A 20,575-nucleotide genomic window follows, 5' to 3' on the forward strand; every position below is an offset into this window, starting at 1 on the left:
GTTTTCGTGTTATGTGACAGTGGCTAACATGTATTTATTTTTCAGCTGTCCAAGTAACACTGATGACGCCACCAGAGGTTGGTTGCAGTAAATTTCTGTCTCCAAACATTTATCATTGACAAAATAGATTTCTTTTCATCTGAAAGAATGTTGAACTGTGAAAGAAAATTCATCTGAAAGAAGCTGAACTGCTGGAACCCATAAATGCTGATTAACAGTTACAGCTGTATTACTTCATTTATTTACTGTTCCTTTAACACAGCCTTCAAGTATCATTTTATCATAAACATGAACAGATCGTTTGAGCTAAGATTGCATAAGCAGGTAGAAGCACAGTGCTATGACTTATCTTTGGTAATATAGTTAACATTTTTTCTGTTCATTTGACACTGTAATCACATGGCATGCAACCAAAGTTTAGTTCCCAGCTATTATGTGCCCTGAATTTTTTTTTTCTTTTTTTCTTGGTACATATGGGCACATCAGACATGTGAAAGCATGTTTGCTGCTGGGGTTATGCCCCTCGAAACGTCATTCATTATTAACATTTACCATGTGTGGAAAATAATAGAAGGTGTTTGCTTCTTCTTGCGCCTACAGGGGGCCAGCCCCTTTCTACTCCAGCATCTCAGTTATGCTGTTTAGGTAAGCTTTCAGTTTCATCAGCCAACCCTGGATGTAGTTTAGTTTTCACCTGCACTGATCTCTTTTGTTTTGCTGTGCCAGATTCACCACTACCAAGTGCATCTAGCTCACAGCGTATGTATATGTTGAATCTTTATTTGTGCACATTTGGTAAATGTGGACAATCAGTGGGAGTGCTGCGACTTAGTTTTTGTTCATGTTTTCACCTGCAGGAACTAGCCCACTCTCCACCCCATCAGATTCGCATGTCCCGGGTAAGGAGTTTTTTCAGCCTAACCTGATGCAGAGTTCAATGTATGTCATTAGTCACATTGAGCTTCTCCTTTTTGCTCAGGCAGTTTCATAACCAGATGTGTTCCCGCAGAGTGCATATACCTAGAAATATCGAAATTTGCATGTGTTAAAATATGTCTCAATTTCTTTGCAACCAGTGCATGTTAGTTTCCCATGTGCTCGGTTCACCTTGTCCTGTGCAGAAAGCTGCCGCCCGTCTGCTTCAGCATTCCAGTCATGCCGCCCAGGTAACCTATGGGTTTCCTGTACTGAGCCTAGTGCACAGTCAAGTGTAATCTGTGGCAGTCACACTGATTTTATTTTTAATTTTATTTCATCAGATTCATCGCCAGCATATGCTCTCATCTCACAGGGTATGGACTTATAATCACATCTATTTTTTGTTTTAGTTGTACTGGGGACCACAAAAGTAAATGTACAACTCAAGTGTAAAATTTTGTTTGCAGAGCAGCTTAACACAACACTTCGTGAGCACAGTGGGTGCAGTTTGCCATGCTTAGCACCTGCTAACAGAGAACTTTATGGCAATGCACCAGCTAGGTTTTAAGAATGGGAATTGTAAATGCACTTTCTTGAACCATTTGTAGTGGTTGTCACATAGTATATGTTCAGGAATGCTTAATACAAGCATCAATACCTGCAGTCATAGGAAGGCAGTTTCTTGCGTATTATGCTTTGTTTTTCTTATTCACAGGAGGCCAGCTGCACTCCATTCCAGCACACCAATCATGCAGCTCAGGTAAGCAGCACATTCCATCACCCCTGGCAACTCCAGAGCTGGATACACAGTCACCTCATTCTTTTTTTGCCCAAGCAGCCTCGCCATCAACAAATGCATTCATCTCCAAGGGTATGCACCTAGAAACATTGTCTTTTTTTTACTTTTACATGTTCAGCACACCTGAATGTGCTTCTTGCTTCGTTCATTGCATCCTTTTTAGGAGAGCACCAACTCTGCACTCCGGGGATTCACTCACGTGGCCTAGGTAAGCAGCGGGTCTCATCAATGCAATGTGTGGAGAGCTGGGTGTATGTTTAAGCCGCAGTGATCATCTCTTACTCTTTGCCAAAACAGATTCCCGACCCACATCTCGGATCAGCTCGCAGGGTAAGCACTTAGTGATCAGACATGTGCATATATTTAGCAGATGTGGAACATACAATTTATGACAGGCCACTGTGAATGACGTTTCTTTCTTGATTTTACTTTCTTTGGTAGGCTACCAACACTCGACATCCACAGTTCAGTTACGCTACTCAGGTATATAATACATTTACTCTTATTCAGCCTGGTGGACAACTGAATGGCATGTTATAGTATATGCTGAACTTTTTTAACCATAATTCATTATGCATTCCAGACTTTCCGGGTATTTCAGCAGACGTTTTCAGTTCACAAGGTATCCACAAGATTCAACCTTAATTCTTTAATAAAAAAATTGAATTCTTATCAGTTTATGTGGCCGGTCGATGCTGTCCTTTAATGCCTATGTCTTTCTCATTTAAATGTTTAATTATGCATTCCATTATCTCTTTTTCAGAATTGCCAGGAAGCTTTTCCAGCTATTCACGTGATCAAGGTATGCTGCAGTTCAGTCTAAAATTTGAACAGTTGCATGATAGAAATTTGTCTTAACTTGTTGCATGAAGTTCACAGCTTACCAAACTACATCTGTAAGAACCATTTTCAGTTCCATTTGTTGTTGTAGGTTATGTGTGAATGCTGTAATTTCAAAGCAGAGATGTTTTTTTTTTTTTAATTTTTATTCCTTGTAGCACCATTAATGGCAGATACCATGCAATATGAGCATCACCGTGATATGTGACTGACCTGTTATTTGTTGCATGTATGTACTAATCATCACTGTAATCTCTCTGAAAGTCGATAATGTAGTAAGGCAATGTGAAAATGTTTTTAATATTACAGGACATTCCAGTACCCTGGTGGCTTTAATCAAGAAGGAGATATCATGTGAGTCCCTTGCTCATTTCCACTGACGTTTTGTTAAAGATGTAAGGAAATACGAATGCCTGAAATGCGGTTTCTAATTCACCGTGCACCTAAAGTAACAGTAATGGAAAGTAACTACGTTAGCATGCGTCCATTGGGAAGAGCCTTCACACACAATGGTGTGTCCTTTGGTACAGCTAGAAGGTCATATTTCTAACGCACAGTGCACAGAAAAATTATTCATCCTTAAGCTAACTTCATTAATATGCCATGGAAGCTTACTGCAGATGCTTAAACAGCCAGACGTTACTCTAGAAATTGAGCTGCAGTCAAAAGCAGGTGAATGTTATTATTGTTCATTTTTAAGACATAATAATTAGATCATTTGCACCAAAAAATGTAGGCTTCCCAAGCATGTCATAAAATCTACATGGTATGAGTCTTCTAGCCGGATGTGTTGCAGATTGTATGGTTGTGTTCAGCAATGGGAAGGTACAATACAAACTTTGGTGCAGTGAAGAATAAGAAGTGTACACTGTAGCATCAAGGCCACCACTTCAGTATGCATTGTGCTTCATTACAGTGCTTATCATGAAATGGGTAGGGTATTGGGCTACTTGCAGAGTTGGAAGGTTCAGGCAAGCTGTACCCAAGAGCAATTAATTCTCTTTTTAACTTTCTTTTACGCAGTGCATTCAATGTACATGCTGTATTTGTGGTTCTCAAGACTCTGGAACTTAGCACTTCAGTGGGAGGATACCCAGGGAAAAGGAGCATACTATTTCGTGCTGATAGAGGAGAAATTCGCCTTTTTGAAGTTTTTTCAGAATTTATGCATATATCAATTTCAGAACCTTGATCAATGTGCATTTTGTGTGGCAGTGATTAAGTGCTGATATTTCAGAATTGTTTTCTGTTTCAGCTTCTACACGTGCAGTGCTCAGAGAGATTGAATTTCTCAAACATCAGAATGATCTTATACTTACCCTGCTCAAACGACAACAAGTTAATACGGAAGAACAGTGCGATCTGCCCACTTTGCCACTTCTTCAGATAGCTCAAGTAGATGAGCTTGAGCAGCTTCTGACTAATAGTGACCGTGCACGCAAAAATTTGGTAAGGAAATTTAAGGAATGCCAGCATATGTCCGGAAGCTAATTACATTTTCTTTCAACAGTGCAAGATGTTGTCTAGAATAGGAGGCAGCACAACGCACAACACAACGGCAAACATAATGAGGTACCTCTTTCATGACTCCGTTGGTGTGGAGTTCAGTTTGCATGGACAAAAAGGTAAAAAGCCCTTCAACAACACACAGCTGTTCCATGTGATTATTGGTAAGTACACCACCAATTTGTAAACATATGTACATCAACATTTAGCCTGTGTGGGCTATAAGATACAAAATCATTTTGCGCTCCAACATAGCAATGTTGTCGCAGAAAAAATTTTAAACTTGTTTTCACAGGCCATTTCTCTAACTTTTGTTTTTATGAGCATGAGCTGTCAGTTTTATTTCAGCGAATTTTGTGCAGCGCCTACTCTGCGATTATGACACAAGGCTGCTCACTTTATGCAATTTTTCTTTTACAGAGGCTGTACAAAAAAGCCCTAACATGACATCAGCAACGCAGGTTGAAATATGTGCTGCCATAATGGCATGGCTGAAGAACTGCCGAGCCCGTTTGACTACTGCATCAAAAAGGTATGCAGCTTTCTAGAAGCAAATCATTTTTTCCATCTCTTTATTTCGTTTGATAATGGACATAATTTTTCATACTGAGTAGGCTGCTTTTTCTTCACATAGAACTTATAATCTAGCATCTGTACAAATATACTGTGGAGGCACACACACTGTTACGTATTGAAATGAGTGTGCAGTCACTGAATGGCTAGGTACTGCTTGCCATCTTTAAAAGTGTCCTGTAGCATATAGCTCAAGATGCTAGCAGCAAACAGTTATATGTATGTATATACTATAGATATACATATATACATAGCTTTATTCAAGTAGCAGTGCTGGATGGTATGCACTGACGTCCTTTTGCAAGTCTAAAGCTTCTTCTATGTGGTCTCTCTTCAGCACCCCCTAGCTACTACACAGTCAATAGGGAGGTTAAGAATAGGGGTACCCTATCAATTTGGGTATAGCGGGACACCAATGTGCAGGCGCACTGCTGCCCCACTATTCCCCTGCCCCCTAACTGATAGGATACTTTTGTTCTAAGGCTGTCAATATTTACTGCAGTAGCAAATTCCACTTGAAGAGATTCTGTTCGATTTAGCCCCATTGGTAACTGGTCTTAACACAGTACTAGACAGCACATGGTGCCCATTTTCAGCTGTTTATTTTTCAACTAAAGCAGCCCATTATATATGTATACATAATTAACAAAAAGGCGACACAAACGTGATAATGAGATAATGATTTATGTCCTGTTTTCTTCTCAAGCAGTTTTCGAAAATTACGTCTCGGACATTCTTCACAACAATAACATCTTTTGTTAAGCCATCCTTCGGGTAGCTCACAACAATTCTTTACAAAGTACATCACCATCCAATTGAACACAGTGTGAGCAAGCATAAGAAATCATTGAAAGCATCAAGCGCAGAGGACTAACAAATTGTAAAATGTGCTAGGGCATCTGCTTCATATTAGGAGAGTTTCAAATTGGGCTAGTTGGTGGTTGTTATTCTCGTGCATTGTTGCGCTTACGAAGGAACTTGGACACAATCAGGGACGACACAGAACAGATGTGCGCAAACTATCAACTGCAAGTTTATTTCTGAGTGCATGTATATATAGGCATTGTCAAGACAAAAACAAAAACAAAAACAAATCCGTGATCACATCGTCATGGCAAGATATCATATTATTTGTCATAATTTTGCTTCCCTGCAAACTGCGTCTGAGATGGGTTGCTAGGTGTTAAAATATTAGTTTCCATTGTTCTGTCATTGAGTTACATGCAAAAATTCAGCCGACTTTGAAGAATGAGCTGGTGTAAGTTCGTGTTTGGCTCAAATTTTCCTTTCTCCTTAAACAGTGTTCTCTTATCAGATTCAAACTCATTTTATGAACCATTCGGCCTGAAAGTAATTACTACTGAATCTTTTAGTCACGAAAGGTTCTACAATGAGCTCATGTTTTTGTCTACTTGTCTGCAGGACAGCCGCCTCCGAATGAAGAATGGAAAGAATCTGTGTGCTCCAGATATCAGCCACTTTTGATTTTTTATTGCAAATGCCATGGTTAAGTCAACCTGTGCTATAATGTTCAACTGATATTAATTCAAACTCAAAGTGAAGACTGCCGCTCTTTGTTCTCTAGGTAAGCGCGTCTGCATTCTCTCCCCTGCGGCACTATCTCATTCTGTGTTCCTTACTCATTTCTAGAATGCTGCAGCCAACGTTCGTGTTGATTTATATTGTACTGGCAGAAAGGAAGTTAGAGTCTGCTGCCTCGTCATGTTTGTTTGGTAAGTGCTTTTGTGTGCAACAAGACTGCCGCTCTTTGTTCTCTAGGTAAACGTGTCTGCATTCTCTCCCCTGCGGCACTATCTCATTCTGTGTTCCTTACTCATTTCTAGAATGCTGCAGCCAACGTTCGTGTTGATTTATATTGTACTGGCAGAAAGGAAGTTAGAGTCTGCTGCCTCGTCATGTTTGTTTGGTAAGTGCTTTTGTGTGCAACAAGACTGCCGCTCTTTGTTCTCTAGGTAAACGTGTCTGCATTCTCTCCCTTGCGGCACTATCTCATTCTGTGTTCCTTACTCATTTCTAGAATGCTGCAGCCAACGTTCGTGTTGATTTATATTGTACTGGCAGAAAGGAAGTTAGAGTCTGCTGCCTCGTCATGTTTGTTTGGTAAGTGCTTTTGTGTGCAATTCAATATAGTTTTGTATCATTTCGTGCTTTTGCATGCCCGCACACTGTTTCTACAGTTCCTTACACGTAGCCTTGGCACTATATTACTTGCGTAAGCTTATCTGCATGCTGCCCCCTGTTGGGCCACTTCATGTTGTATTGCAGGCTCATTTAAGCTGGTGCCAAAGTCTATCATTTCTGATAGCTGCCACAAGTATTGGAACTACACCTGAACATTCAATTTTTGCATGCACCAATGGTTTTGCTTCGAAATGTTGCATATTTTGTCTAGAATTTGGTAGTTTTCTTCCATATTTTATGCTCCATGTATTACTTATGAAAGCTTTGTTTGCTGTTTTTTTCTCTCTGTAACCGGTCACTGATTCATCAGATGTACCATTATTAGCTGCTGTCCCAAGATTGTCTGCTTCGAGTAGTCAGCTGCATACTAGCTTTTCTGAGGTGCGTTGCAGGGTTTACTAAATGTTGCCTTGCTAAACAGTAGTATAAGTTCTGCTCACTTTTTTTTTCTAAACTGACACGAAGTTATGGCTCAGATGTTCTGTTAAGGCAATAGTGCAAGCCACATTTATTATTCTATATTTTCTGCGCTTTCTTTTGGCAATTGAGCAAGTGAGGGTTCTTAAAATGTGTTAGAGATCATCTCAGATTTTTGCAATTGCTGAAACTTGATTACTGAATTATGATAATGACTTTTTGCTTTTGTGGGAAAAACTGCAGTAGACCTTTCTGTTTTTGTTTACCCAGTGACCAAGGCCTTTCTTCATGCCTGCTGTGGCATGCAGCTCAAGATAAATTCATTACAAATTGCCTGGATGGGTGCCTACCAAACAGAAGTCCGCATATTTTATACCTAGCCGTTATATTGCAGTTCTTTGTTCAAGTCTTGAGTTCGTGTTTTGGAATCTCCAGTCCTTTGTAGAAGTACAATAGCATTTCACTGAAAATAAAAAGTCTCATTCCTTAACCAAAGCTACCTCTTTCACTACACTTGCAACAGTAATATTTATGTGCTGAAAATTAGCTGGCTTGTTTTGTGTTGTTTGCTTTGATTTTGGTTAGAGTTCTGCCATGACAAGGCAGTTATAGAATGCAATTTACCCTCCCAAAGCTTTTGATCCTACAGCAGCATTGCAACAGCACACCTTGTTTGCATAAAGCACTTATTCTTGCAGCAGACATTATGGTGACTCATGAGCAGTTGTGGTGAGATGTTTTGCAATTCATAAGAACTCGGGTGAAAGCAAAATGTAAATTCCCTGTAGTGTTGGAAAAACTTTTTGCAACAGATGAGCATGTGGGAAAATCTGCTTGCTCTGCTGTCTCTTGCCCCTGTTGCCTGGCATATTCACCCTGTTCTTGCACCCAAGACACTGGGCTCCGAGCCGAAATCTCGGAACTAAGCACGTGGGGCATGAGACAAAAAATCAGCAGTATCTTCTGTGCTTTTACTAAGCAAAATTTTGTCAGGGTACTCTTTTTACATGAATAGTAGCATCATATCGCCAAGACTACAAAAGGGCTAAAAGACATCTATACAGCTAAAAAGTATGCTGCATAGATGTAGACAAGACGTTTTAGGATTATACCACCACAGCTACAAAAGAGCTCAAAAACTACTTGATAGTTAAAAATGATCTTGCTTAGAAGTCTACAAAACGTCACAGTAAACCTCTTCTAGTCGACAGATAGCGTTGCATTAGCCTAGGATACAGGAGGTCTTCAAGACTTTGGACGGCTATATAAAAGCTGGCTTATGCTTCTTGTAGACGTCAAAACGTCTTGGTGTAGATGACTTATAGATTTCTACAAGCACTTTTTGCGTTTCGTGGGAGGTGGCCTACTCACTCCGAAATTCTACCACTGATAGGACACAGAAAGATGCGCCAAAGCCTCTCTTGGGCATGTGATCAATCAGATCAGTAAGATTCACTGAGTATTGCATATCCAAATGGCAACTATTCAAAGCATAGCATCATGCAAAGATAGTATCCAGCTTAGCAAGTATTGAGCAAATTAGGCTACTTTGTTTGCATAAATGATAAATGGTTAAGCCATAAAGCTGTGCAGTAACTAGTTCTTAATTCACAGTATTTTCTTGTTCACAACTTTCAAAGCCAGAGTACACCTTTTCAAAGCTCTAGTGGCAGTACTTCTGAAATATTTAATACTTGGAATTGAGGGCTACATACTTTGATCTGTTGAAGTTGCGATGTCATCTGTATCCTCAGCTTTTCTTAATTTTGATCTTGCCCTTTGGTATGTGTCTAAAATAAAACGAAATTGGACGTTCAGCATTCATTTTAGCCCAATTTAAAGCCTCCAACAGTGAATGTCAAAAACAATTGTTTAAAAATTTAATGTGAAATGTTTCCTTATGACTTCAGTAAAAATAACACTACTGAACATACTGTCAAAGGCAGACCGCAATGAAGAAAGAATTTTGGAGGTTTGTCCTGGTTAGACCACATTATATGAGTAACCTCTGTCAATCATGGCAGTATATTTGTATGGCTTAATAACCTTTCCTTCATTCCAGCAAGCTATATTGGCAAGATGATCCGACTCAGTGCCTGCACCATAGAGTTGACATATTCAAAGCAGCGCGTGCCTTATTTGCGGCAAGACTGAAGGGCCATGCACCAGCAAATCAGCTGTTCTACCCTGGCCTAGTCACTTGGTACACAGCAGCATCTCTCCCCAGCAAATCATGCATGTTACTTCATATGGGAACACCTCCAGCAGAGGAAGGTCGAAACCGTGCCTAATTTGATCATGAGAGTTGCAGTATGAAAAGTAGAGCTTATACTCTAAAATTTCCACTCCAAAAATACTGATAAATTTTATAATCAGTTTTAACAAATGAAACGTCAACAGGACAAATGAAACACGACCACTCTGCTTCCAAAGCTAAGAATTATGGTGATCTATATTGTGGAAATCCAATTTTCACTTTGTATAAAAGTAAAACTCAACTGTGCTGGTGTTAACTATGAAGTGACTACTATCTTGTTTCACTGTTTGTGCTTCATCGCATCCATGTTGCATTAAATGCAGACAGTTCATGCTATATTAAATATTCCTTTAATTAACCAGCAGAATTCAACATATATCCTCTTTTCTTAATCCCATAAGATTAAGAAAAGATAACAGGGAAAACACACTGGTTTTCTTACCTTCAAAACTCAGAACGTGAACAGTGTGCTTCTTGAAAGAAGCATCTGGCACTTCTCGGTGTTTCACCGCCTTGACGGTACGAGTTGCACGGAACGCTGTTGGCCACAGACACTCGTCTCCTTTTAGCCAATTTGTTGGCACCACATCGACTGAGTCATCGGATAAAAAACGAACTATAGCAAACATTGCCTGAAAAAGTGAAAACTATTAGGCTGCAGACAGTAAAAGCATTGAAGTGTTGGTAAAAAGTAGACAATTAAAGATACAACAACACATACATCTGATGATGAGGCAAAATTACATAGTATGAAGCAATGGAAAAGCTAAATACTCAATATTGGAACCTAAATAAGGAAGCAGCATACATTTTGACTGGACACGCGATACCGGCCACACCTTGCAAGATGACAGATGAGATACAACAAAAATGCCCACGTCACTGGAGCGGCAAGGTACAGTGTAGAAATCTCTCACCTCTGTGAACTGTCTGCCCACAATCACTTTTGAACCTGCTTCATCAAAGCAAAAATCGGAGACTAGGATTACGCAACAGTTGGAGAGAATGCAGCCATTGTCTCCAATAGCCGATTTAAGGACAAACTTTGGAAAGACGGCAGTGTGAAACTGTGGCCCCCTGCAGTCATTCGGTAGCTGTCCTCCCATATGCATCTTCTTGAAAACAATGGAAGGTTCTGGACCATTCTGGAAGGCATTGAGGTTGCCACTCTCTTTGAGCTCAATTAATCTGTTGTGCAACTGCTCAAGCGGGCGAGTTGAACTGCGAAGCAGCTGTTTCAGACGGAACATAAAGCTTTCAGCCGGGAAGGCACTGAAATTGTCTAATGCTCCATAGTTTGCTACATCATCAGCAAGATGCACTAGCCCATGGACATTATATGAAACTTTCCCGCGACCATACAATGACTTGAAACTGCGAACAAAAAAACAAAGAAGGTCCTTGGCATAATTATTGTATGTCATGCACATGGATGGGCTAGCAAGTATGATAATAGCAACATGCAGTACGAGGAAATGTTCATACCTCTCTTGCCCTAGGACACCTTTCAACACTACTGGACCAAAGTATAAAACAAAGGAACGGAATTCAGTTGCCTTCCAAAAGCCAAGATCCTTCAAAGACCGTGGTAGTCGTGCCAGTTCACCGCAGCAAAATTGTTTCAAGTCAACCAAACGCTGAGATATTTCATTTACAGACAGTGATGGCAGGCGGTAAGATTTACTGCCCTTAATCCACAGAAGCAGCAGCTTCTTCACAACACCAATGCAGACCAAATGCATATAATCTAAAGGAAACTGTGTGACTAGGCCTACAGGCAAGGACTGAAGGGGCGTGTCTTTTACATGGTGTTCTTCTTGTGCTTTTTGAGCAAATGACTGATCTGTTCGCAGCTGTGCGTCAGATTCAAGAAAAACGACCGTTCCATCTACAAACTCGCCCTCTTGTGTGCACTTTCCGCAGCCAAAGTAGCCGGAGTGCGACTTGGTGCCTAACAAGAATGCTTTAGCCGGTGCGTCACAAACAAATCCCCTTACATAAACAGAGAATATTTGTCCACAGAAATGGAATCCATTTGCCAAGAGGTCTTGAAGCTCAGCAAGGAAATCCGAAAGGTACTCCTCAATGGAATTTGGCTTTGCATGGCCATGATAACAGCCAATCAAGAATACTCCACTATGAGCTACGTCCTGAGTTTTATCAAGAACTGGCCAAAACTGACTGTGAGTGCTTTTGGTTAGTGGCAGCCCATCAACATAAAACATTATACCAATTTGGGGTGGTATGGTCGAAAGGTCACTGACTTGTACAAGTAGGCTTTTCAAACTCTCTGCAATGCCGAAGTGAAAATAGGAACCCGGTGGCACATCTCTAGTTACTGCCCTGCGAGGTGTAGACAGCAAAGTTCTTGGGTCGCGCGGCAAGCCTGAGAAGATGGGGTAACGCCTCAACTCATTCATAAGTGAGGAAAGGGCTCCATGAGTGATCTTATGATCACCAGACCATTCAGTCAGGAAGTGTTTCATGCCACACACTGAATCACTATTTGCCATGGCACTATTTGTCTGTTTTTCACTGATGCTGCTCAAAAAAGTTCCAGGCAAAGCCTCAACCTCGGAATCTGTAGAGAATGCATCTGAAGGGAAGCTCTTGCCTGACGCAGTTTCATCTGAGCTACTGTCGTGAACAGGCACAGGTTCAGAATTAGTGCATCCCACTCCTACCTGCAGACAGCTGTCATGAAAAGCACCATCTTGTGCCAACTCAGTTGGGCAAGATCTGCCAAAATCGGCCCCCCTTGCAAGGTCACCACAACTGCTTGAAACTGAAAAAATGCGCGCGTTCGGATTATCCTCAGAATTCGAACTGCCTGAAACCGAAACAATGCGCGCGCTCGGATTATCCTGTTCAAAGGACGGCAGCTCAGATGAAACCTCTTCATCTCCAGAAAGGGTATCAGCATGACTACTAGGTGAATCCATTCCCTCATGAGAGCTGCATTCAGATACGTCACCACCAATCTCGCATTCGAACTCTGACGTAGTGCAAACATTATTGGAGGCGTTCCTGTCCACCCAGTTACTACAGCTTGCTTCTGCAGTGCTCCGGGTATCAGTCGTGATAGGCTGAGAGCTACATGTAGAAACTTTTGACACAATTTTATTTAACCGGCGCCTCTTCTGCCACCGCGAAAGACTTTCAAAGGGTTTCTTTGGCCGCTCCATATTACACATTGCGCACACCTGACAATCCGGCGGGTACACCTACACGCTCATCTTAGTTGAAAATGGAGCACTGTCATACGAGAGCTCGCGGGTCGGCGCACACGTGCACGATGTAACTAAGCGAGAAAGAAACGGGGCAAGCCTACCGGAGTCGGCAGCACTAACAATTAACACCGAGACGCCCCGCTGACGATAAAGTCAGTCAACAAATATGCAGTCAGCAAAAATTCCAGTGAGGAAGCGCTAGTTTTTGCCCAGCATGCATAGTTCTATATTTTTTTTTGGCCGCGGTACATAATTACATTTTGCGTGCACGTGGATGCATGCCTGTAGTACATCTGACAATCCGGTCGGGATACTGGATACACATAAAACACCTATACGTGCATGCTATCCTAGTTGACAATTGAGTACTGCTCATCAAAAACGTAAGGACACTACCCGAATATAGGCGCCGCTCCCACACCGGGTTGATGTTGACACCAAAGAAGCACGATCAATAGCGACGACGGAGCAACCGCTCCAGTTCCTTTCTCCGGCTTGTCTGACAGTTTGCGCGGGAACAACGGTCAATGTGCAGTACCGCAGTTAACAAAATTAAATCAATTCAAGATACGAATACAATAATTTCAAGTGACAATTAAAATGAAAATAAAAAAAATTAAAATATGATGAGAAACAAATACTAATAATAAAATTAAGTTTTCAATTTTATCAAGGTTGGAATCGCTGCAGTCCTGGGGTGAGTGCGGTTGAGGTAGTGACGTCGGCAACATCCAGTAACGGTAGCTGAGAAAAAGTAAGCCGGAGAAGCATCACAATGCATTGTGCTTGTTACAAACGTCTGGCCGGTCGGATCCCGGAGCTGGAACAGATCCCCCTGATCTGATCATAAAGATTACGGAACTCCGATAAATTAATTCAAACGTAGCATTTGTCAACTTATTCAGGCGCGGATTTGAGCGGCAAAAAAATTGGTGTGGCTTGATTGGTTTATGTGGTTTATATTAATATGTTATGACAACATCCCTTTGAAATAAAGCGACTGAGGCTAGTTATAGTTATGTGAGACTCCGTGAAGGGCTGCGGAAATTTCTACCACCTGTGTATATTTTATAGGGTTCTTTGGCGTGCCCTGATATCGCACGCACAGTGTAGGTAGCTGTTCCTGATCCTACGGGGTTGGGATAGGTAGGTCAACGCCGCTTGCGGCGGGGGCTAGCCTGCCACAGGAATTTTATCTCTTGTAGGCCGTCATTGCACCTGCCGCTTCGGTGGCGGACGACGGCTGTTGCGACGCGCGTCTTTCTCTCTCGCTCTTCTTTTTCTTCCTTCTTTCTCTATTTTCTCTTCTGTCCGCACGAGGCAGCGAAGGTGGCTCAGCAACAGAGCCAGTAGCAGGCCCGTGCAATTTCTTTTCCTTCTTCCTTCAGTCGCAACAACAACAACAGCACACGCGCGTGCACGTACGTGGGCGCCGGCTTTTCGCCGCCATAGAATTAAAACCTGCCTTTAATTTCATAGCCCTTAATTTTAGAAGTGCGTGCGCAGCGCTATGGCTGAAAATGTTAATTTTAGTTTGCTGTATATATATATATATATATATATATATATATATATATATATATATATATATATATATATATATATATATATGATACATATAATATTGTGCAGGCTTTAATTTTAAGCTTTTCTCTCGGATTCTTATAATTGTTGCTAGTTCCGTTTCAGCTTTTTTTTTTTCGATTCACGGGAATATGGCGCGACAGTCGGCTACTCGTTCATCCGAGTTGTGACCTAGTCGAAGCGCCGAAGCCAATTGCATCATGTGTACGCGGCCACAAAAATGTCTCCCGGGGATGTCTTGGAGACAACTTGCTAAGCCAACTTCTAAACGCCTTGTGTAGCTGAAGACGCAAATATCCCTCCAAAGAAATCTTCCAGGCGTCTTGGCTAAGATGTCTATTAGACGAGTGTCAAACACCGTCTTGTAGATGTCTTTTGTAGCCCAAGATATTTATGACTTTTATAGATGTTTCTAGACATCTACAGGATATTGTGTGCTCAGTGGGCGCCCGGCTCCCGGAGCCCGTCGAACACTTTTCGACAAAACGAATCCATCTGCTGAGCTTCGAGCAACTCCTTTCTGCTGAACACGATCCCCACGGATCCCCACGAACTCTCGTAGTCCACGTGGTTCACGCTCTCGCCCGGGATCAACGGTCAGTCCGCGTCCCTTACATCGGCTACGGCTGGGGACAATCCCTCACTCTCTCTCTCTGTCGGGTGGTCGGTCGCGTGACCTTCCTCGCTCTGGACAGGCGCTCGCGAGAGTGCGTCAGCCACGGCGTTGTTCTTCCCTTTGCGGTAGCGCACGGTAAAGTCGTAACGCTGCAGCAACAGGGCCCAACGCGCCAGGCGGCCGCTCGGCTCGCTGAGTCGTCTCAGCCAGGTGAGCGCCATGTGATCCGTCTCGATCACAAATGCCGCCCCGTCCACGTAGTAGTCGAACTTCCGCAGAGTAAAAACTATCGCGAGACATTCCTTCTCTGTCACCGAGTAGTTCCTCTCTGCCGGCGTCAACGAACGGCTCGCGAACGCTACCGGTCGGAGGACGCCTTCATGCTCCTGAAGCAACACTGCTCCTAAGCCCAGGTCGCTTGTGTCGGTTTGAATCACAAACTCCCTGTTTAGGTCGGGTAGCTGCAACTCAGCCGTGTCTGCGAGCACCTTGGTGAGGTTGCGCAGCGCAGCCTCTTGCTCGTGACCCCAACTCCAGCGCTCGCCCTTTTTCAAAAGCTTTGTCAAAGGTGCCTGCAGCGCTGCGCAATCCGGGATGAACTGGCGATAAAAGTTCGCCATTCCCAGCAAGCGTCTGAGACCGGCTAGATCTGACGGCGACGGAAACTTAAGCAAAGCCTCGAGTTTATCCTCGCACGGCAGAATGCGGCCTTTGTCGATCGTGAACCCCAACAGTGTTATTCGGGTCGCGGCGATCTGTGCCTTCTTCGGGTTCAAAGTGATTCCCGCGGACCTCAGCCTCTCTAGGATGTCCCTCAAGTGGCGCAGGTGTTCCTCGAACGTTTTCGAGTACACCACGATGTCGTCTAGATATGCGAGCGCGTGTTGCCACTTCGCATCTCCCAGAACACGGTCCATTAGGCGCTGATAAGTAGCGGGTGCTCCTACCAAGCCAAAAGACATTCTCTTGAATTGGAAAAGACCTCTGTGACAAGTGAAAGCAGTTTTCTCCTTATCACGCTCATCCATTTCAACCTGAAAGTATCCGCGGCTAGCATCGAGCGTAGTAAAGTACTTCGCCCAACCTAGGTTGGACACTAGAAAAGAAATGGTTGGTAAAGGGTACGCATCCTTCCTCGTAACCTTATTCAGTCTGCGGTAGTCCACGCAAAGCCGATATGTATCGTCTTTCTTTGGAACTAAGACTACCGGGAAGCCCCAAGGGCTGTTAGACCTCTCAACAACGCCAGTATCGATAAGTTCGTCTAAGGCGCCGTGTAGTGCTTTTCTCTTAGCCAAGCTAATTGGTCTAGGATTGCACTTCCAAGGCAGTGCATCACCCGTGTCAATTCTGTGCCTTACTAGTGTAGTGAGGCCAGGCCGGTCTGTGAATGTCGCGTTGAATTCGTAGAGGAGAGATGACAAGCGTGCCTTCTCCCTCTCCGATACACTGTTCACCTCCGACAACAAAGGGTGCATTGCCCTCCCTGGCACGGTAGAACAGCTTTCTACCGCGACAACATTCTCTGTGGGCCCTCTCTGAGCGGCGACTGTCAGCCCGCATGCTTGTTTCCGGGCCGGCGGGGGTGATTCTCCACGGTCTCTCCCCGCTCGCGTCGCGTTCGGAGCCGTAATTGACTGCGAGGCCGCGGGCGCTTTCACGAAAAGCTTCAAGGCGCCGGTGGTGCGCTCCCGATAGCCTCCGCTGGTTATGTCTATCACAATGCCTGTCTTGGCTAGGAAGTCTCGCACAAGAATTAGGAGAAACAGGGAAGATTAACGAGGCGTTGTCGCCGCACGCGTCTTTCCCAGCGAACCACTATCCTAGCCGCACCGCTAGATTGCGCTGTGCCGCTCGCGAGGCGAAAAGTGGTATCGCACTCTCTCAACCGGATTTTGTTCTGGCGGAGATGGTTTAACACCTCGTCACCGAACAGCGAAGCGCTTGCCCCTGTATCGAGTAACGCGGTGAATTTCTTTCGAGCTATCGTTAGCTCAATGAACGGCGCTGGCAAGTCAACAGAACTTCCTACGCGACATGATAAAGGCGCTAATAAACCGGGCTTTTCTGTGTACGCCGCGCGGAGTCGAAGGTCGATCACCGGCGGCTTTGGCCGTTTCCCGACTGTGTTTGCTCACTGGCGGGAAGGCGGCCACAGTCGCGGGCGAAGTGCCGCGGTTGGTCGCACCTGTAGCAACGGTTGCTCGGGCTCCGACGGGCTAGGCGCTGGTCGCCACGTTCCGGTCGGTCGTCTCGATCTCGCGGTGCGGACGGTGGGGGCCGCTCGTGCGGCCACGTGTCGGCCTCGCGATCTCGGCTACGGGTGTTCCGCTCTGCGGCAGCGTGTGCTGTTCGCAGCGCGTAGCTGAATGGGTCCAAAGCGCGGTCGGACAATTCCCAACCCCTCGGGACACGCTCGTCAGCAAACTGTGCTGCCGCTTGAGCTCTAGATGGACTACGCGCTGAGCTGCCATTCCACGCGCAGCGCGGCTCAAGTGACTGCGATGCAGGTGGCGGCGGCCGATACGCTCGCGCAGAGAGGATGCCTCCCTGAATACGCTTCGCCTCAGCAGCTAGCTCGTCCAGGTCTCTAAACCTGCCTGCTCTCAGGTAGGCCGCGAAAGTCAGGTGCGCTTGTCGTGTGACACGCTCAACTTTCTCCATGTTTGTGGCGCGAGGGTCAGCGAGGGTCAGAGTCGATACAGTTCGTCCATCGCTCGGACGTACTCTAACAAAGACTCGTCGGGGTGCTGGGTGCGGAGTTCCAGCTCTCTCCTCAAACGCCACTAGTAGTTAGCGGGAAGGAATTCGTCGCGGAAGCTTGCGCTAAACTCCTCCATTGTCCTTGCTCGGTTGCCAGTTAGTCGGTACCAGCGGGCCGCTTGCTCCGTCAAAGAAACAGGCACAACACGCGCGAGCAGTCCGGCGTCTGCGATTCCTGTCGCTTGCTGATAATGCAGCAGACGGTCGAGGTACTCATTAGCCCCTGTTCTGTCATGGTACCCCGTGTAGGTAGGTACGTCTATCCTAAGACGGGGGTCCCCGCAGGGAGGCGTCTGCAGCATGCAGACGTTGGTGAGTGGCGATACCACGGGGTTAACCCGAGCATCCGCAGGGACATCCCCGCAGGGGGATGATGGTGAACAATGCGTCACCACGGACCCGAGCATCCGCGCTTAGCCGTGCGTGGCATCGCCGTGTCCGGGGAAAAGGGGATCCTGGTGGTTGAGCCGATGCCGAGCGTTTGGACCCTTAAGGCCCCTCGGCGGAGGCAACACACCACTTTGGCCCCAGCTTCCTGCAGACGGCACCTCCGGCCTGACCCGACCGGAGGAAATCGGCAGTCGCCTTTTCCTGTCCGCCCCTCTATCTTTCACTTTCCTATTTCCTTTCTTACAACTTTCCTGTATCCTCCTCTCTTCTTCGTTTTTTCCTCTTTTTCCTGGCGGCGAGGGTTAACCGTGTGTGACCAACTACCCTGAGTTGAGTCATATTAGGTTATAGTTAAGGTGTACAGCTGGCGTGGGCAGGACTTTCTTTCAAGGCCCTGTCGCGTCCCCTTGTTGGACTCTATGGTGGGTGGCTGGCACCATGACCGAAAAACATCAATTTTTTATGGCTTCCCCCCTTTCCAAACCTGATCGCTCTCTTAAAAGAGTGCGGAACGAAGCAGAGTACTTTTTTTCCAAAAAGAAACCAACATTCGCCAAATTGCATGTCGTCCACAGTGAAGTGCAAGATAAACAGGACAGAATTATATCCCCCTTCATCGTATCGAAATGCTTAACAGAGGCTTTAGGCCCCGGCTACAAAGTATCAAAAATGGCCAGCGGCGATCTATTGCTGGAACTCCGAGATAATGTTCAAACTTCCAAACTCGCAAACAGTGTGTATGGGGGAGACACCTGTCTCCATCACAGCACAGCACACCGATCCCTCAACACTGTCCGTGGCGTCATCTCCGAAAATGATTTTCTACATCTCACAGAGAAAGAAATGCTGGAAGGCCTTTCCGATCAAAACGTCATTGATGTGTACCGAATCAAAATCCGCAAGGACAACAAAGATGTAGATACCAAGCACCTGGTCCTGACTTTCAACACATGCACATTGCCAGAAACCATCGACGTTGGATACCTCAAAGTAAATGTTAGACACTATATTCCTAACCCCCGAAGATGCTTTAACTGTCAGAGGTTTGGCCACAGCTCACAGAGTTGCCGCGGCCGCAAAACTTACGCGAAATGCGCGTCAAAGGACCACCATTCTGAGGAATGTGACGCAGCTCTACGCTGCGCTAACTGTGAAGGCGACCATGCTGCGTACTCCAGGGCATGTCCGTCCTGGAAGAAGGAGAAGGAAATAATCACCATAAAAACAAAGGAAAATATATCATTTCGAGAAGCAAGAAAGCGATTCGCAGTCACGAACACTTTCTCTTTCACAGCGAAACCAAACTTCGCTGATGTGGTGCGCAGGGGCGTAGCACCACGCAGTACTCCGGCACCTGCCGCGGCCACTTCCACCGCGCCTGTGGCAGGGCCATCCACGCCCCAGGCAGAGACAGCGAAGGCTGCTCTGCCAACCCCAAAGCAGGGAATGCCGGCCCATGGGCCAGCATCCCGCAGGACTTCCCCCCGTCGGGGGAGGCCTGAACCCCACACGCCCGCGGCTTCACCGCGGTCTTCCAGCACCTCTGACGAGGTGATGGATCTAACCCCCAGCCCGCCTGCTTTACAGCGGCGGAACAGCTCTCTTGAGCGGAAGAAGGACAGGGCCCTCATAACGGGCCCAGAAAATAAGTAAACACTTTATTGTCCCTACCCCAAACATAAACATGGCTTTTCTAGTTCAGTGGAACTGTAGAGGATTGTTGAGAAATTACGATGACATAAAAAACATTTTAGGGTCAATGTCACCCGTAGCCTTATGTCTCCAGGAAACCAATCTAGGTCCACAACATATGAACATCCTGAAGCATTATAAAACTTTTAGACGAGATCGTGAGCAGGCAAATATACTCTCGGGAGGCGTCGCGATTGTCGTACAAAGCGGCGTCCCTGCTCAAGAGATCAGACTCAACAAAACTGGAGGCAGTTGCGGTCAGCATTGTCAGCTACAAAACTATAACTATCTGTTCTGTATATCTTCCTCCACATATAACATTAACAGTCCGTGACCTACAGGAACTCATCAATGAACTGCCAGAACCATATCTAGTAGTCGGGGATTTTAACGCTCACTCCCCTTTTTGGGGAAGTGAGCGCTGTGACTCTAGGGGTCAAATAATCGAAGATTTTATCCTCACAAATAGTGTATGCCTTTTAAATACAGAAAAAAGCCACATACTGCTCCCCTGCCTCAGGGAAAATGACCTGTTTAGATTTGTCTTTTAGTTCACCTTCTGTTTTTAACGATTTTAGCTGGGACGTTATTGACAACCCTTATGGCAGTGATCACCTCCCTGTACTAATCACTTTAACATCCACACCGGAAATAATCCCCACAAGGCCACGGCGCTGGAAGCTTCACCTCGCCGACTGGTCACTTTTTAGAGCAAATGCAAATTTAGAAAATATACTTTTAGATAATCTCACCGTTGACCAGATTAACGAAAAGTTCACTAATTGTAT

The 20,575-nt window shown here is 44.9% G+C and overlaps 1 protein-coding gene across 5 annotated transcripts in view; it reads left to right on the plus strand.

Annotated features, from left to right (window-relative positions):
- The window catches only part of LOC149345705 (uncharacterized), a 139,551-nt gene extending 131,801 nt beyond the window's left edge, over positions 1-7,750 (plus strand). Inside the window, exons 6-27 of one of the 5 annotated variants that reach the window (XM_089586209.1) lie at positions 46-77; positions 601-645; positions 727-759; positions 858-899; positions 1,077-1,166; positions 1,260-1,292; positions 1,634-1,678; positions 1,757-1,789; positions 1,881-1,925; positions 2,015-2,047; positions 2,159-2,200; positions 2,301-2,339; positions 2,481-2,519; positions 2,867-2,911; positions 3,813-4,006; positions 4,068-4,227; positions 4,484-4,595; positions 6,059-6,221; positions 6,287-6,369; positions 6,481-6,563; positions 6,675-6,757; positions 7,526-7,750. In XM_089586209.1, the coding sequence (XP_089442335.1) occupies positions 46-77; positions 601-645; positions 727-759; positions 858-899; positions 1,077-1,166; positions 1,260-1,292; positions 1,634-1,678; positions 1,757-1,789; positions 1,881-1,925; positions 2,015-2,047; positions 2,159-2,200; positions 2,301-2,339; positions 2,481-2,519; positions 2,867-2,911; positions 3,813-4,006; positions 4,068-4,227; positions 4,484-4,595; positions 6,059-6,077 (1,081 nt within the window). In that variant the 3' untranslated portion in view covers positions 6,078-6,221; positions 6,287-6,369; positions 6,481-6,563; positions 6,675-6,757; positions 7,526-7,750. Of the gene's footprint in view, positions 1-45; positions 78-600; positions 646-726; positions 760-857; positions 900-1,076; positions 1,167-1,259; positions 1,293-1,633; positions 1,679-1,756; positions 1,790-1,880; positions 1,926-2,014; positions 2,048-2,158; positions 2,201-2,300; positions 2,340-2,480; positions 2,520-2,866; positions 2,912-3,812; positions 4,007-4,067; positions 4,228-4,483; positions 4,596-6,058; positions 6,222-6,286; positions 6,370-6,480; positions 6,564-6,674; positions 6,758-7,525 lie in introns of those variants that run through there. The other 4 variants (XM_089586210.1, XM_089586211.1, XM_089586212.1 and 1 more) reach the window with 4 other exon arrangements.
- Positions 7,751-20,575: the final 12,825 nt, after the last annotated feature.

Source organism: Amblyomma mixtum, chromosome 4 (genome assembly GCF_055824585.1).
Source record: "Amblyomma mixtum isolate Tamu chromosome 4, ASM5582458v1, whole genome shotgun sequence".
Taxonomy (NCBI): domain Eukaryota; kingdom Metazoa; phylum Arthropoda; class Arachnida; order Ixodida; family Ixodidae; genus Amblyomma; species Amblyomma mixtum.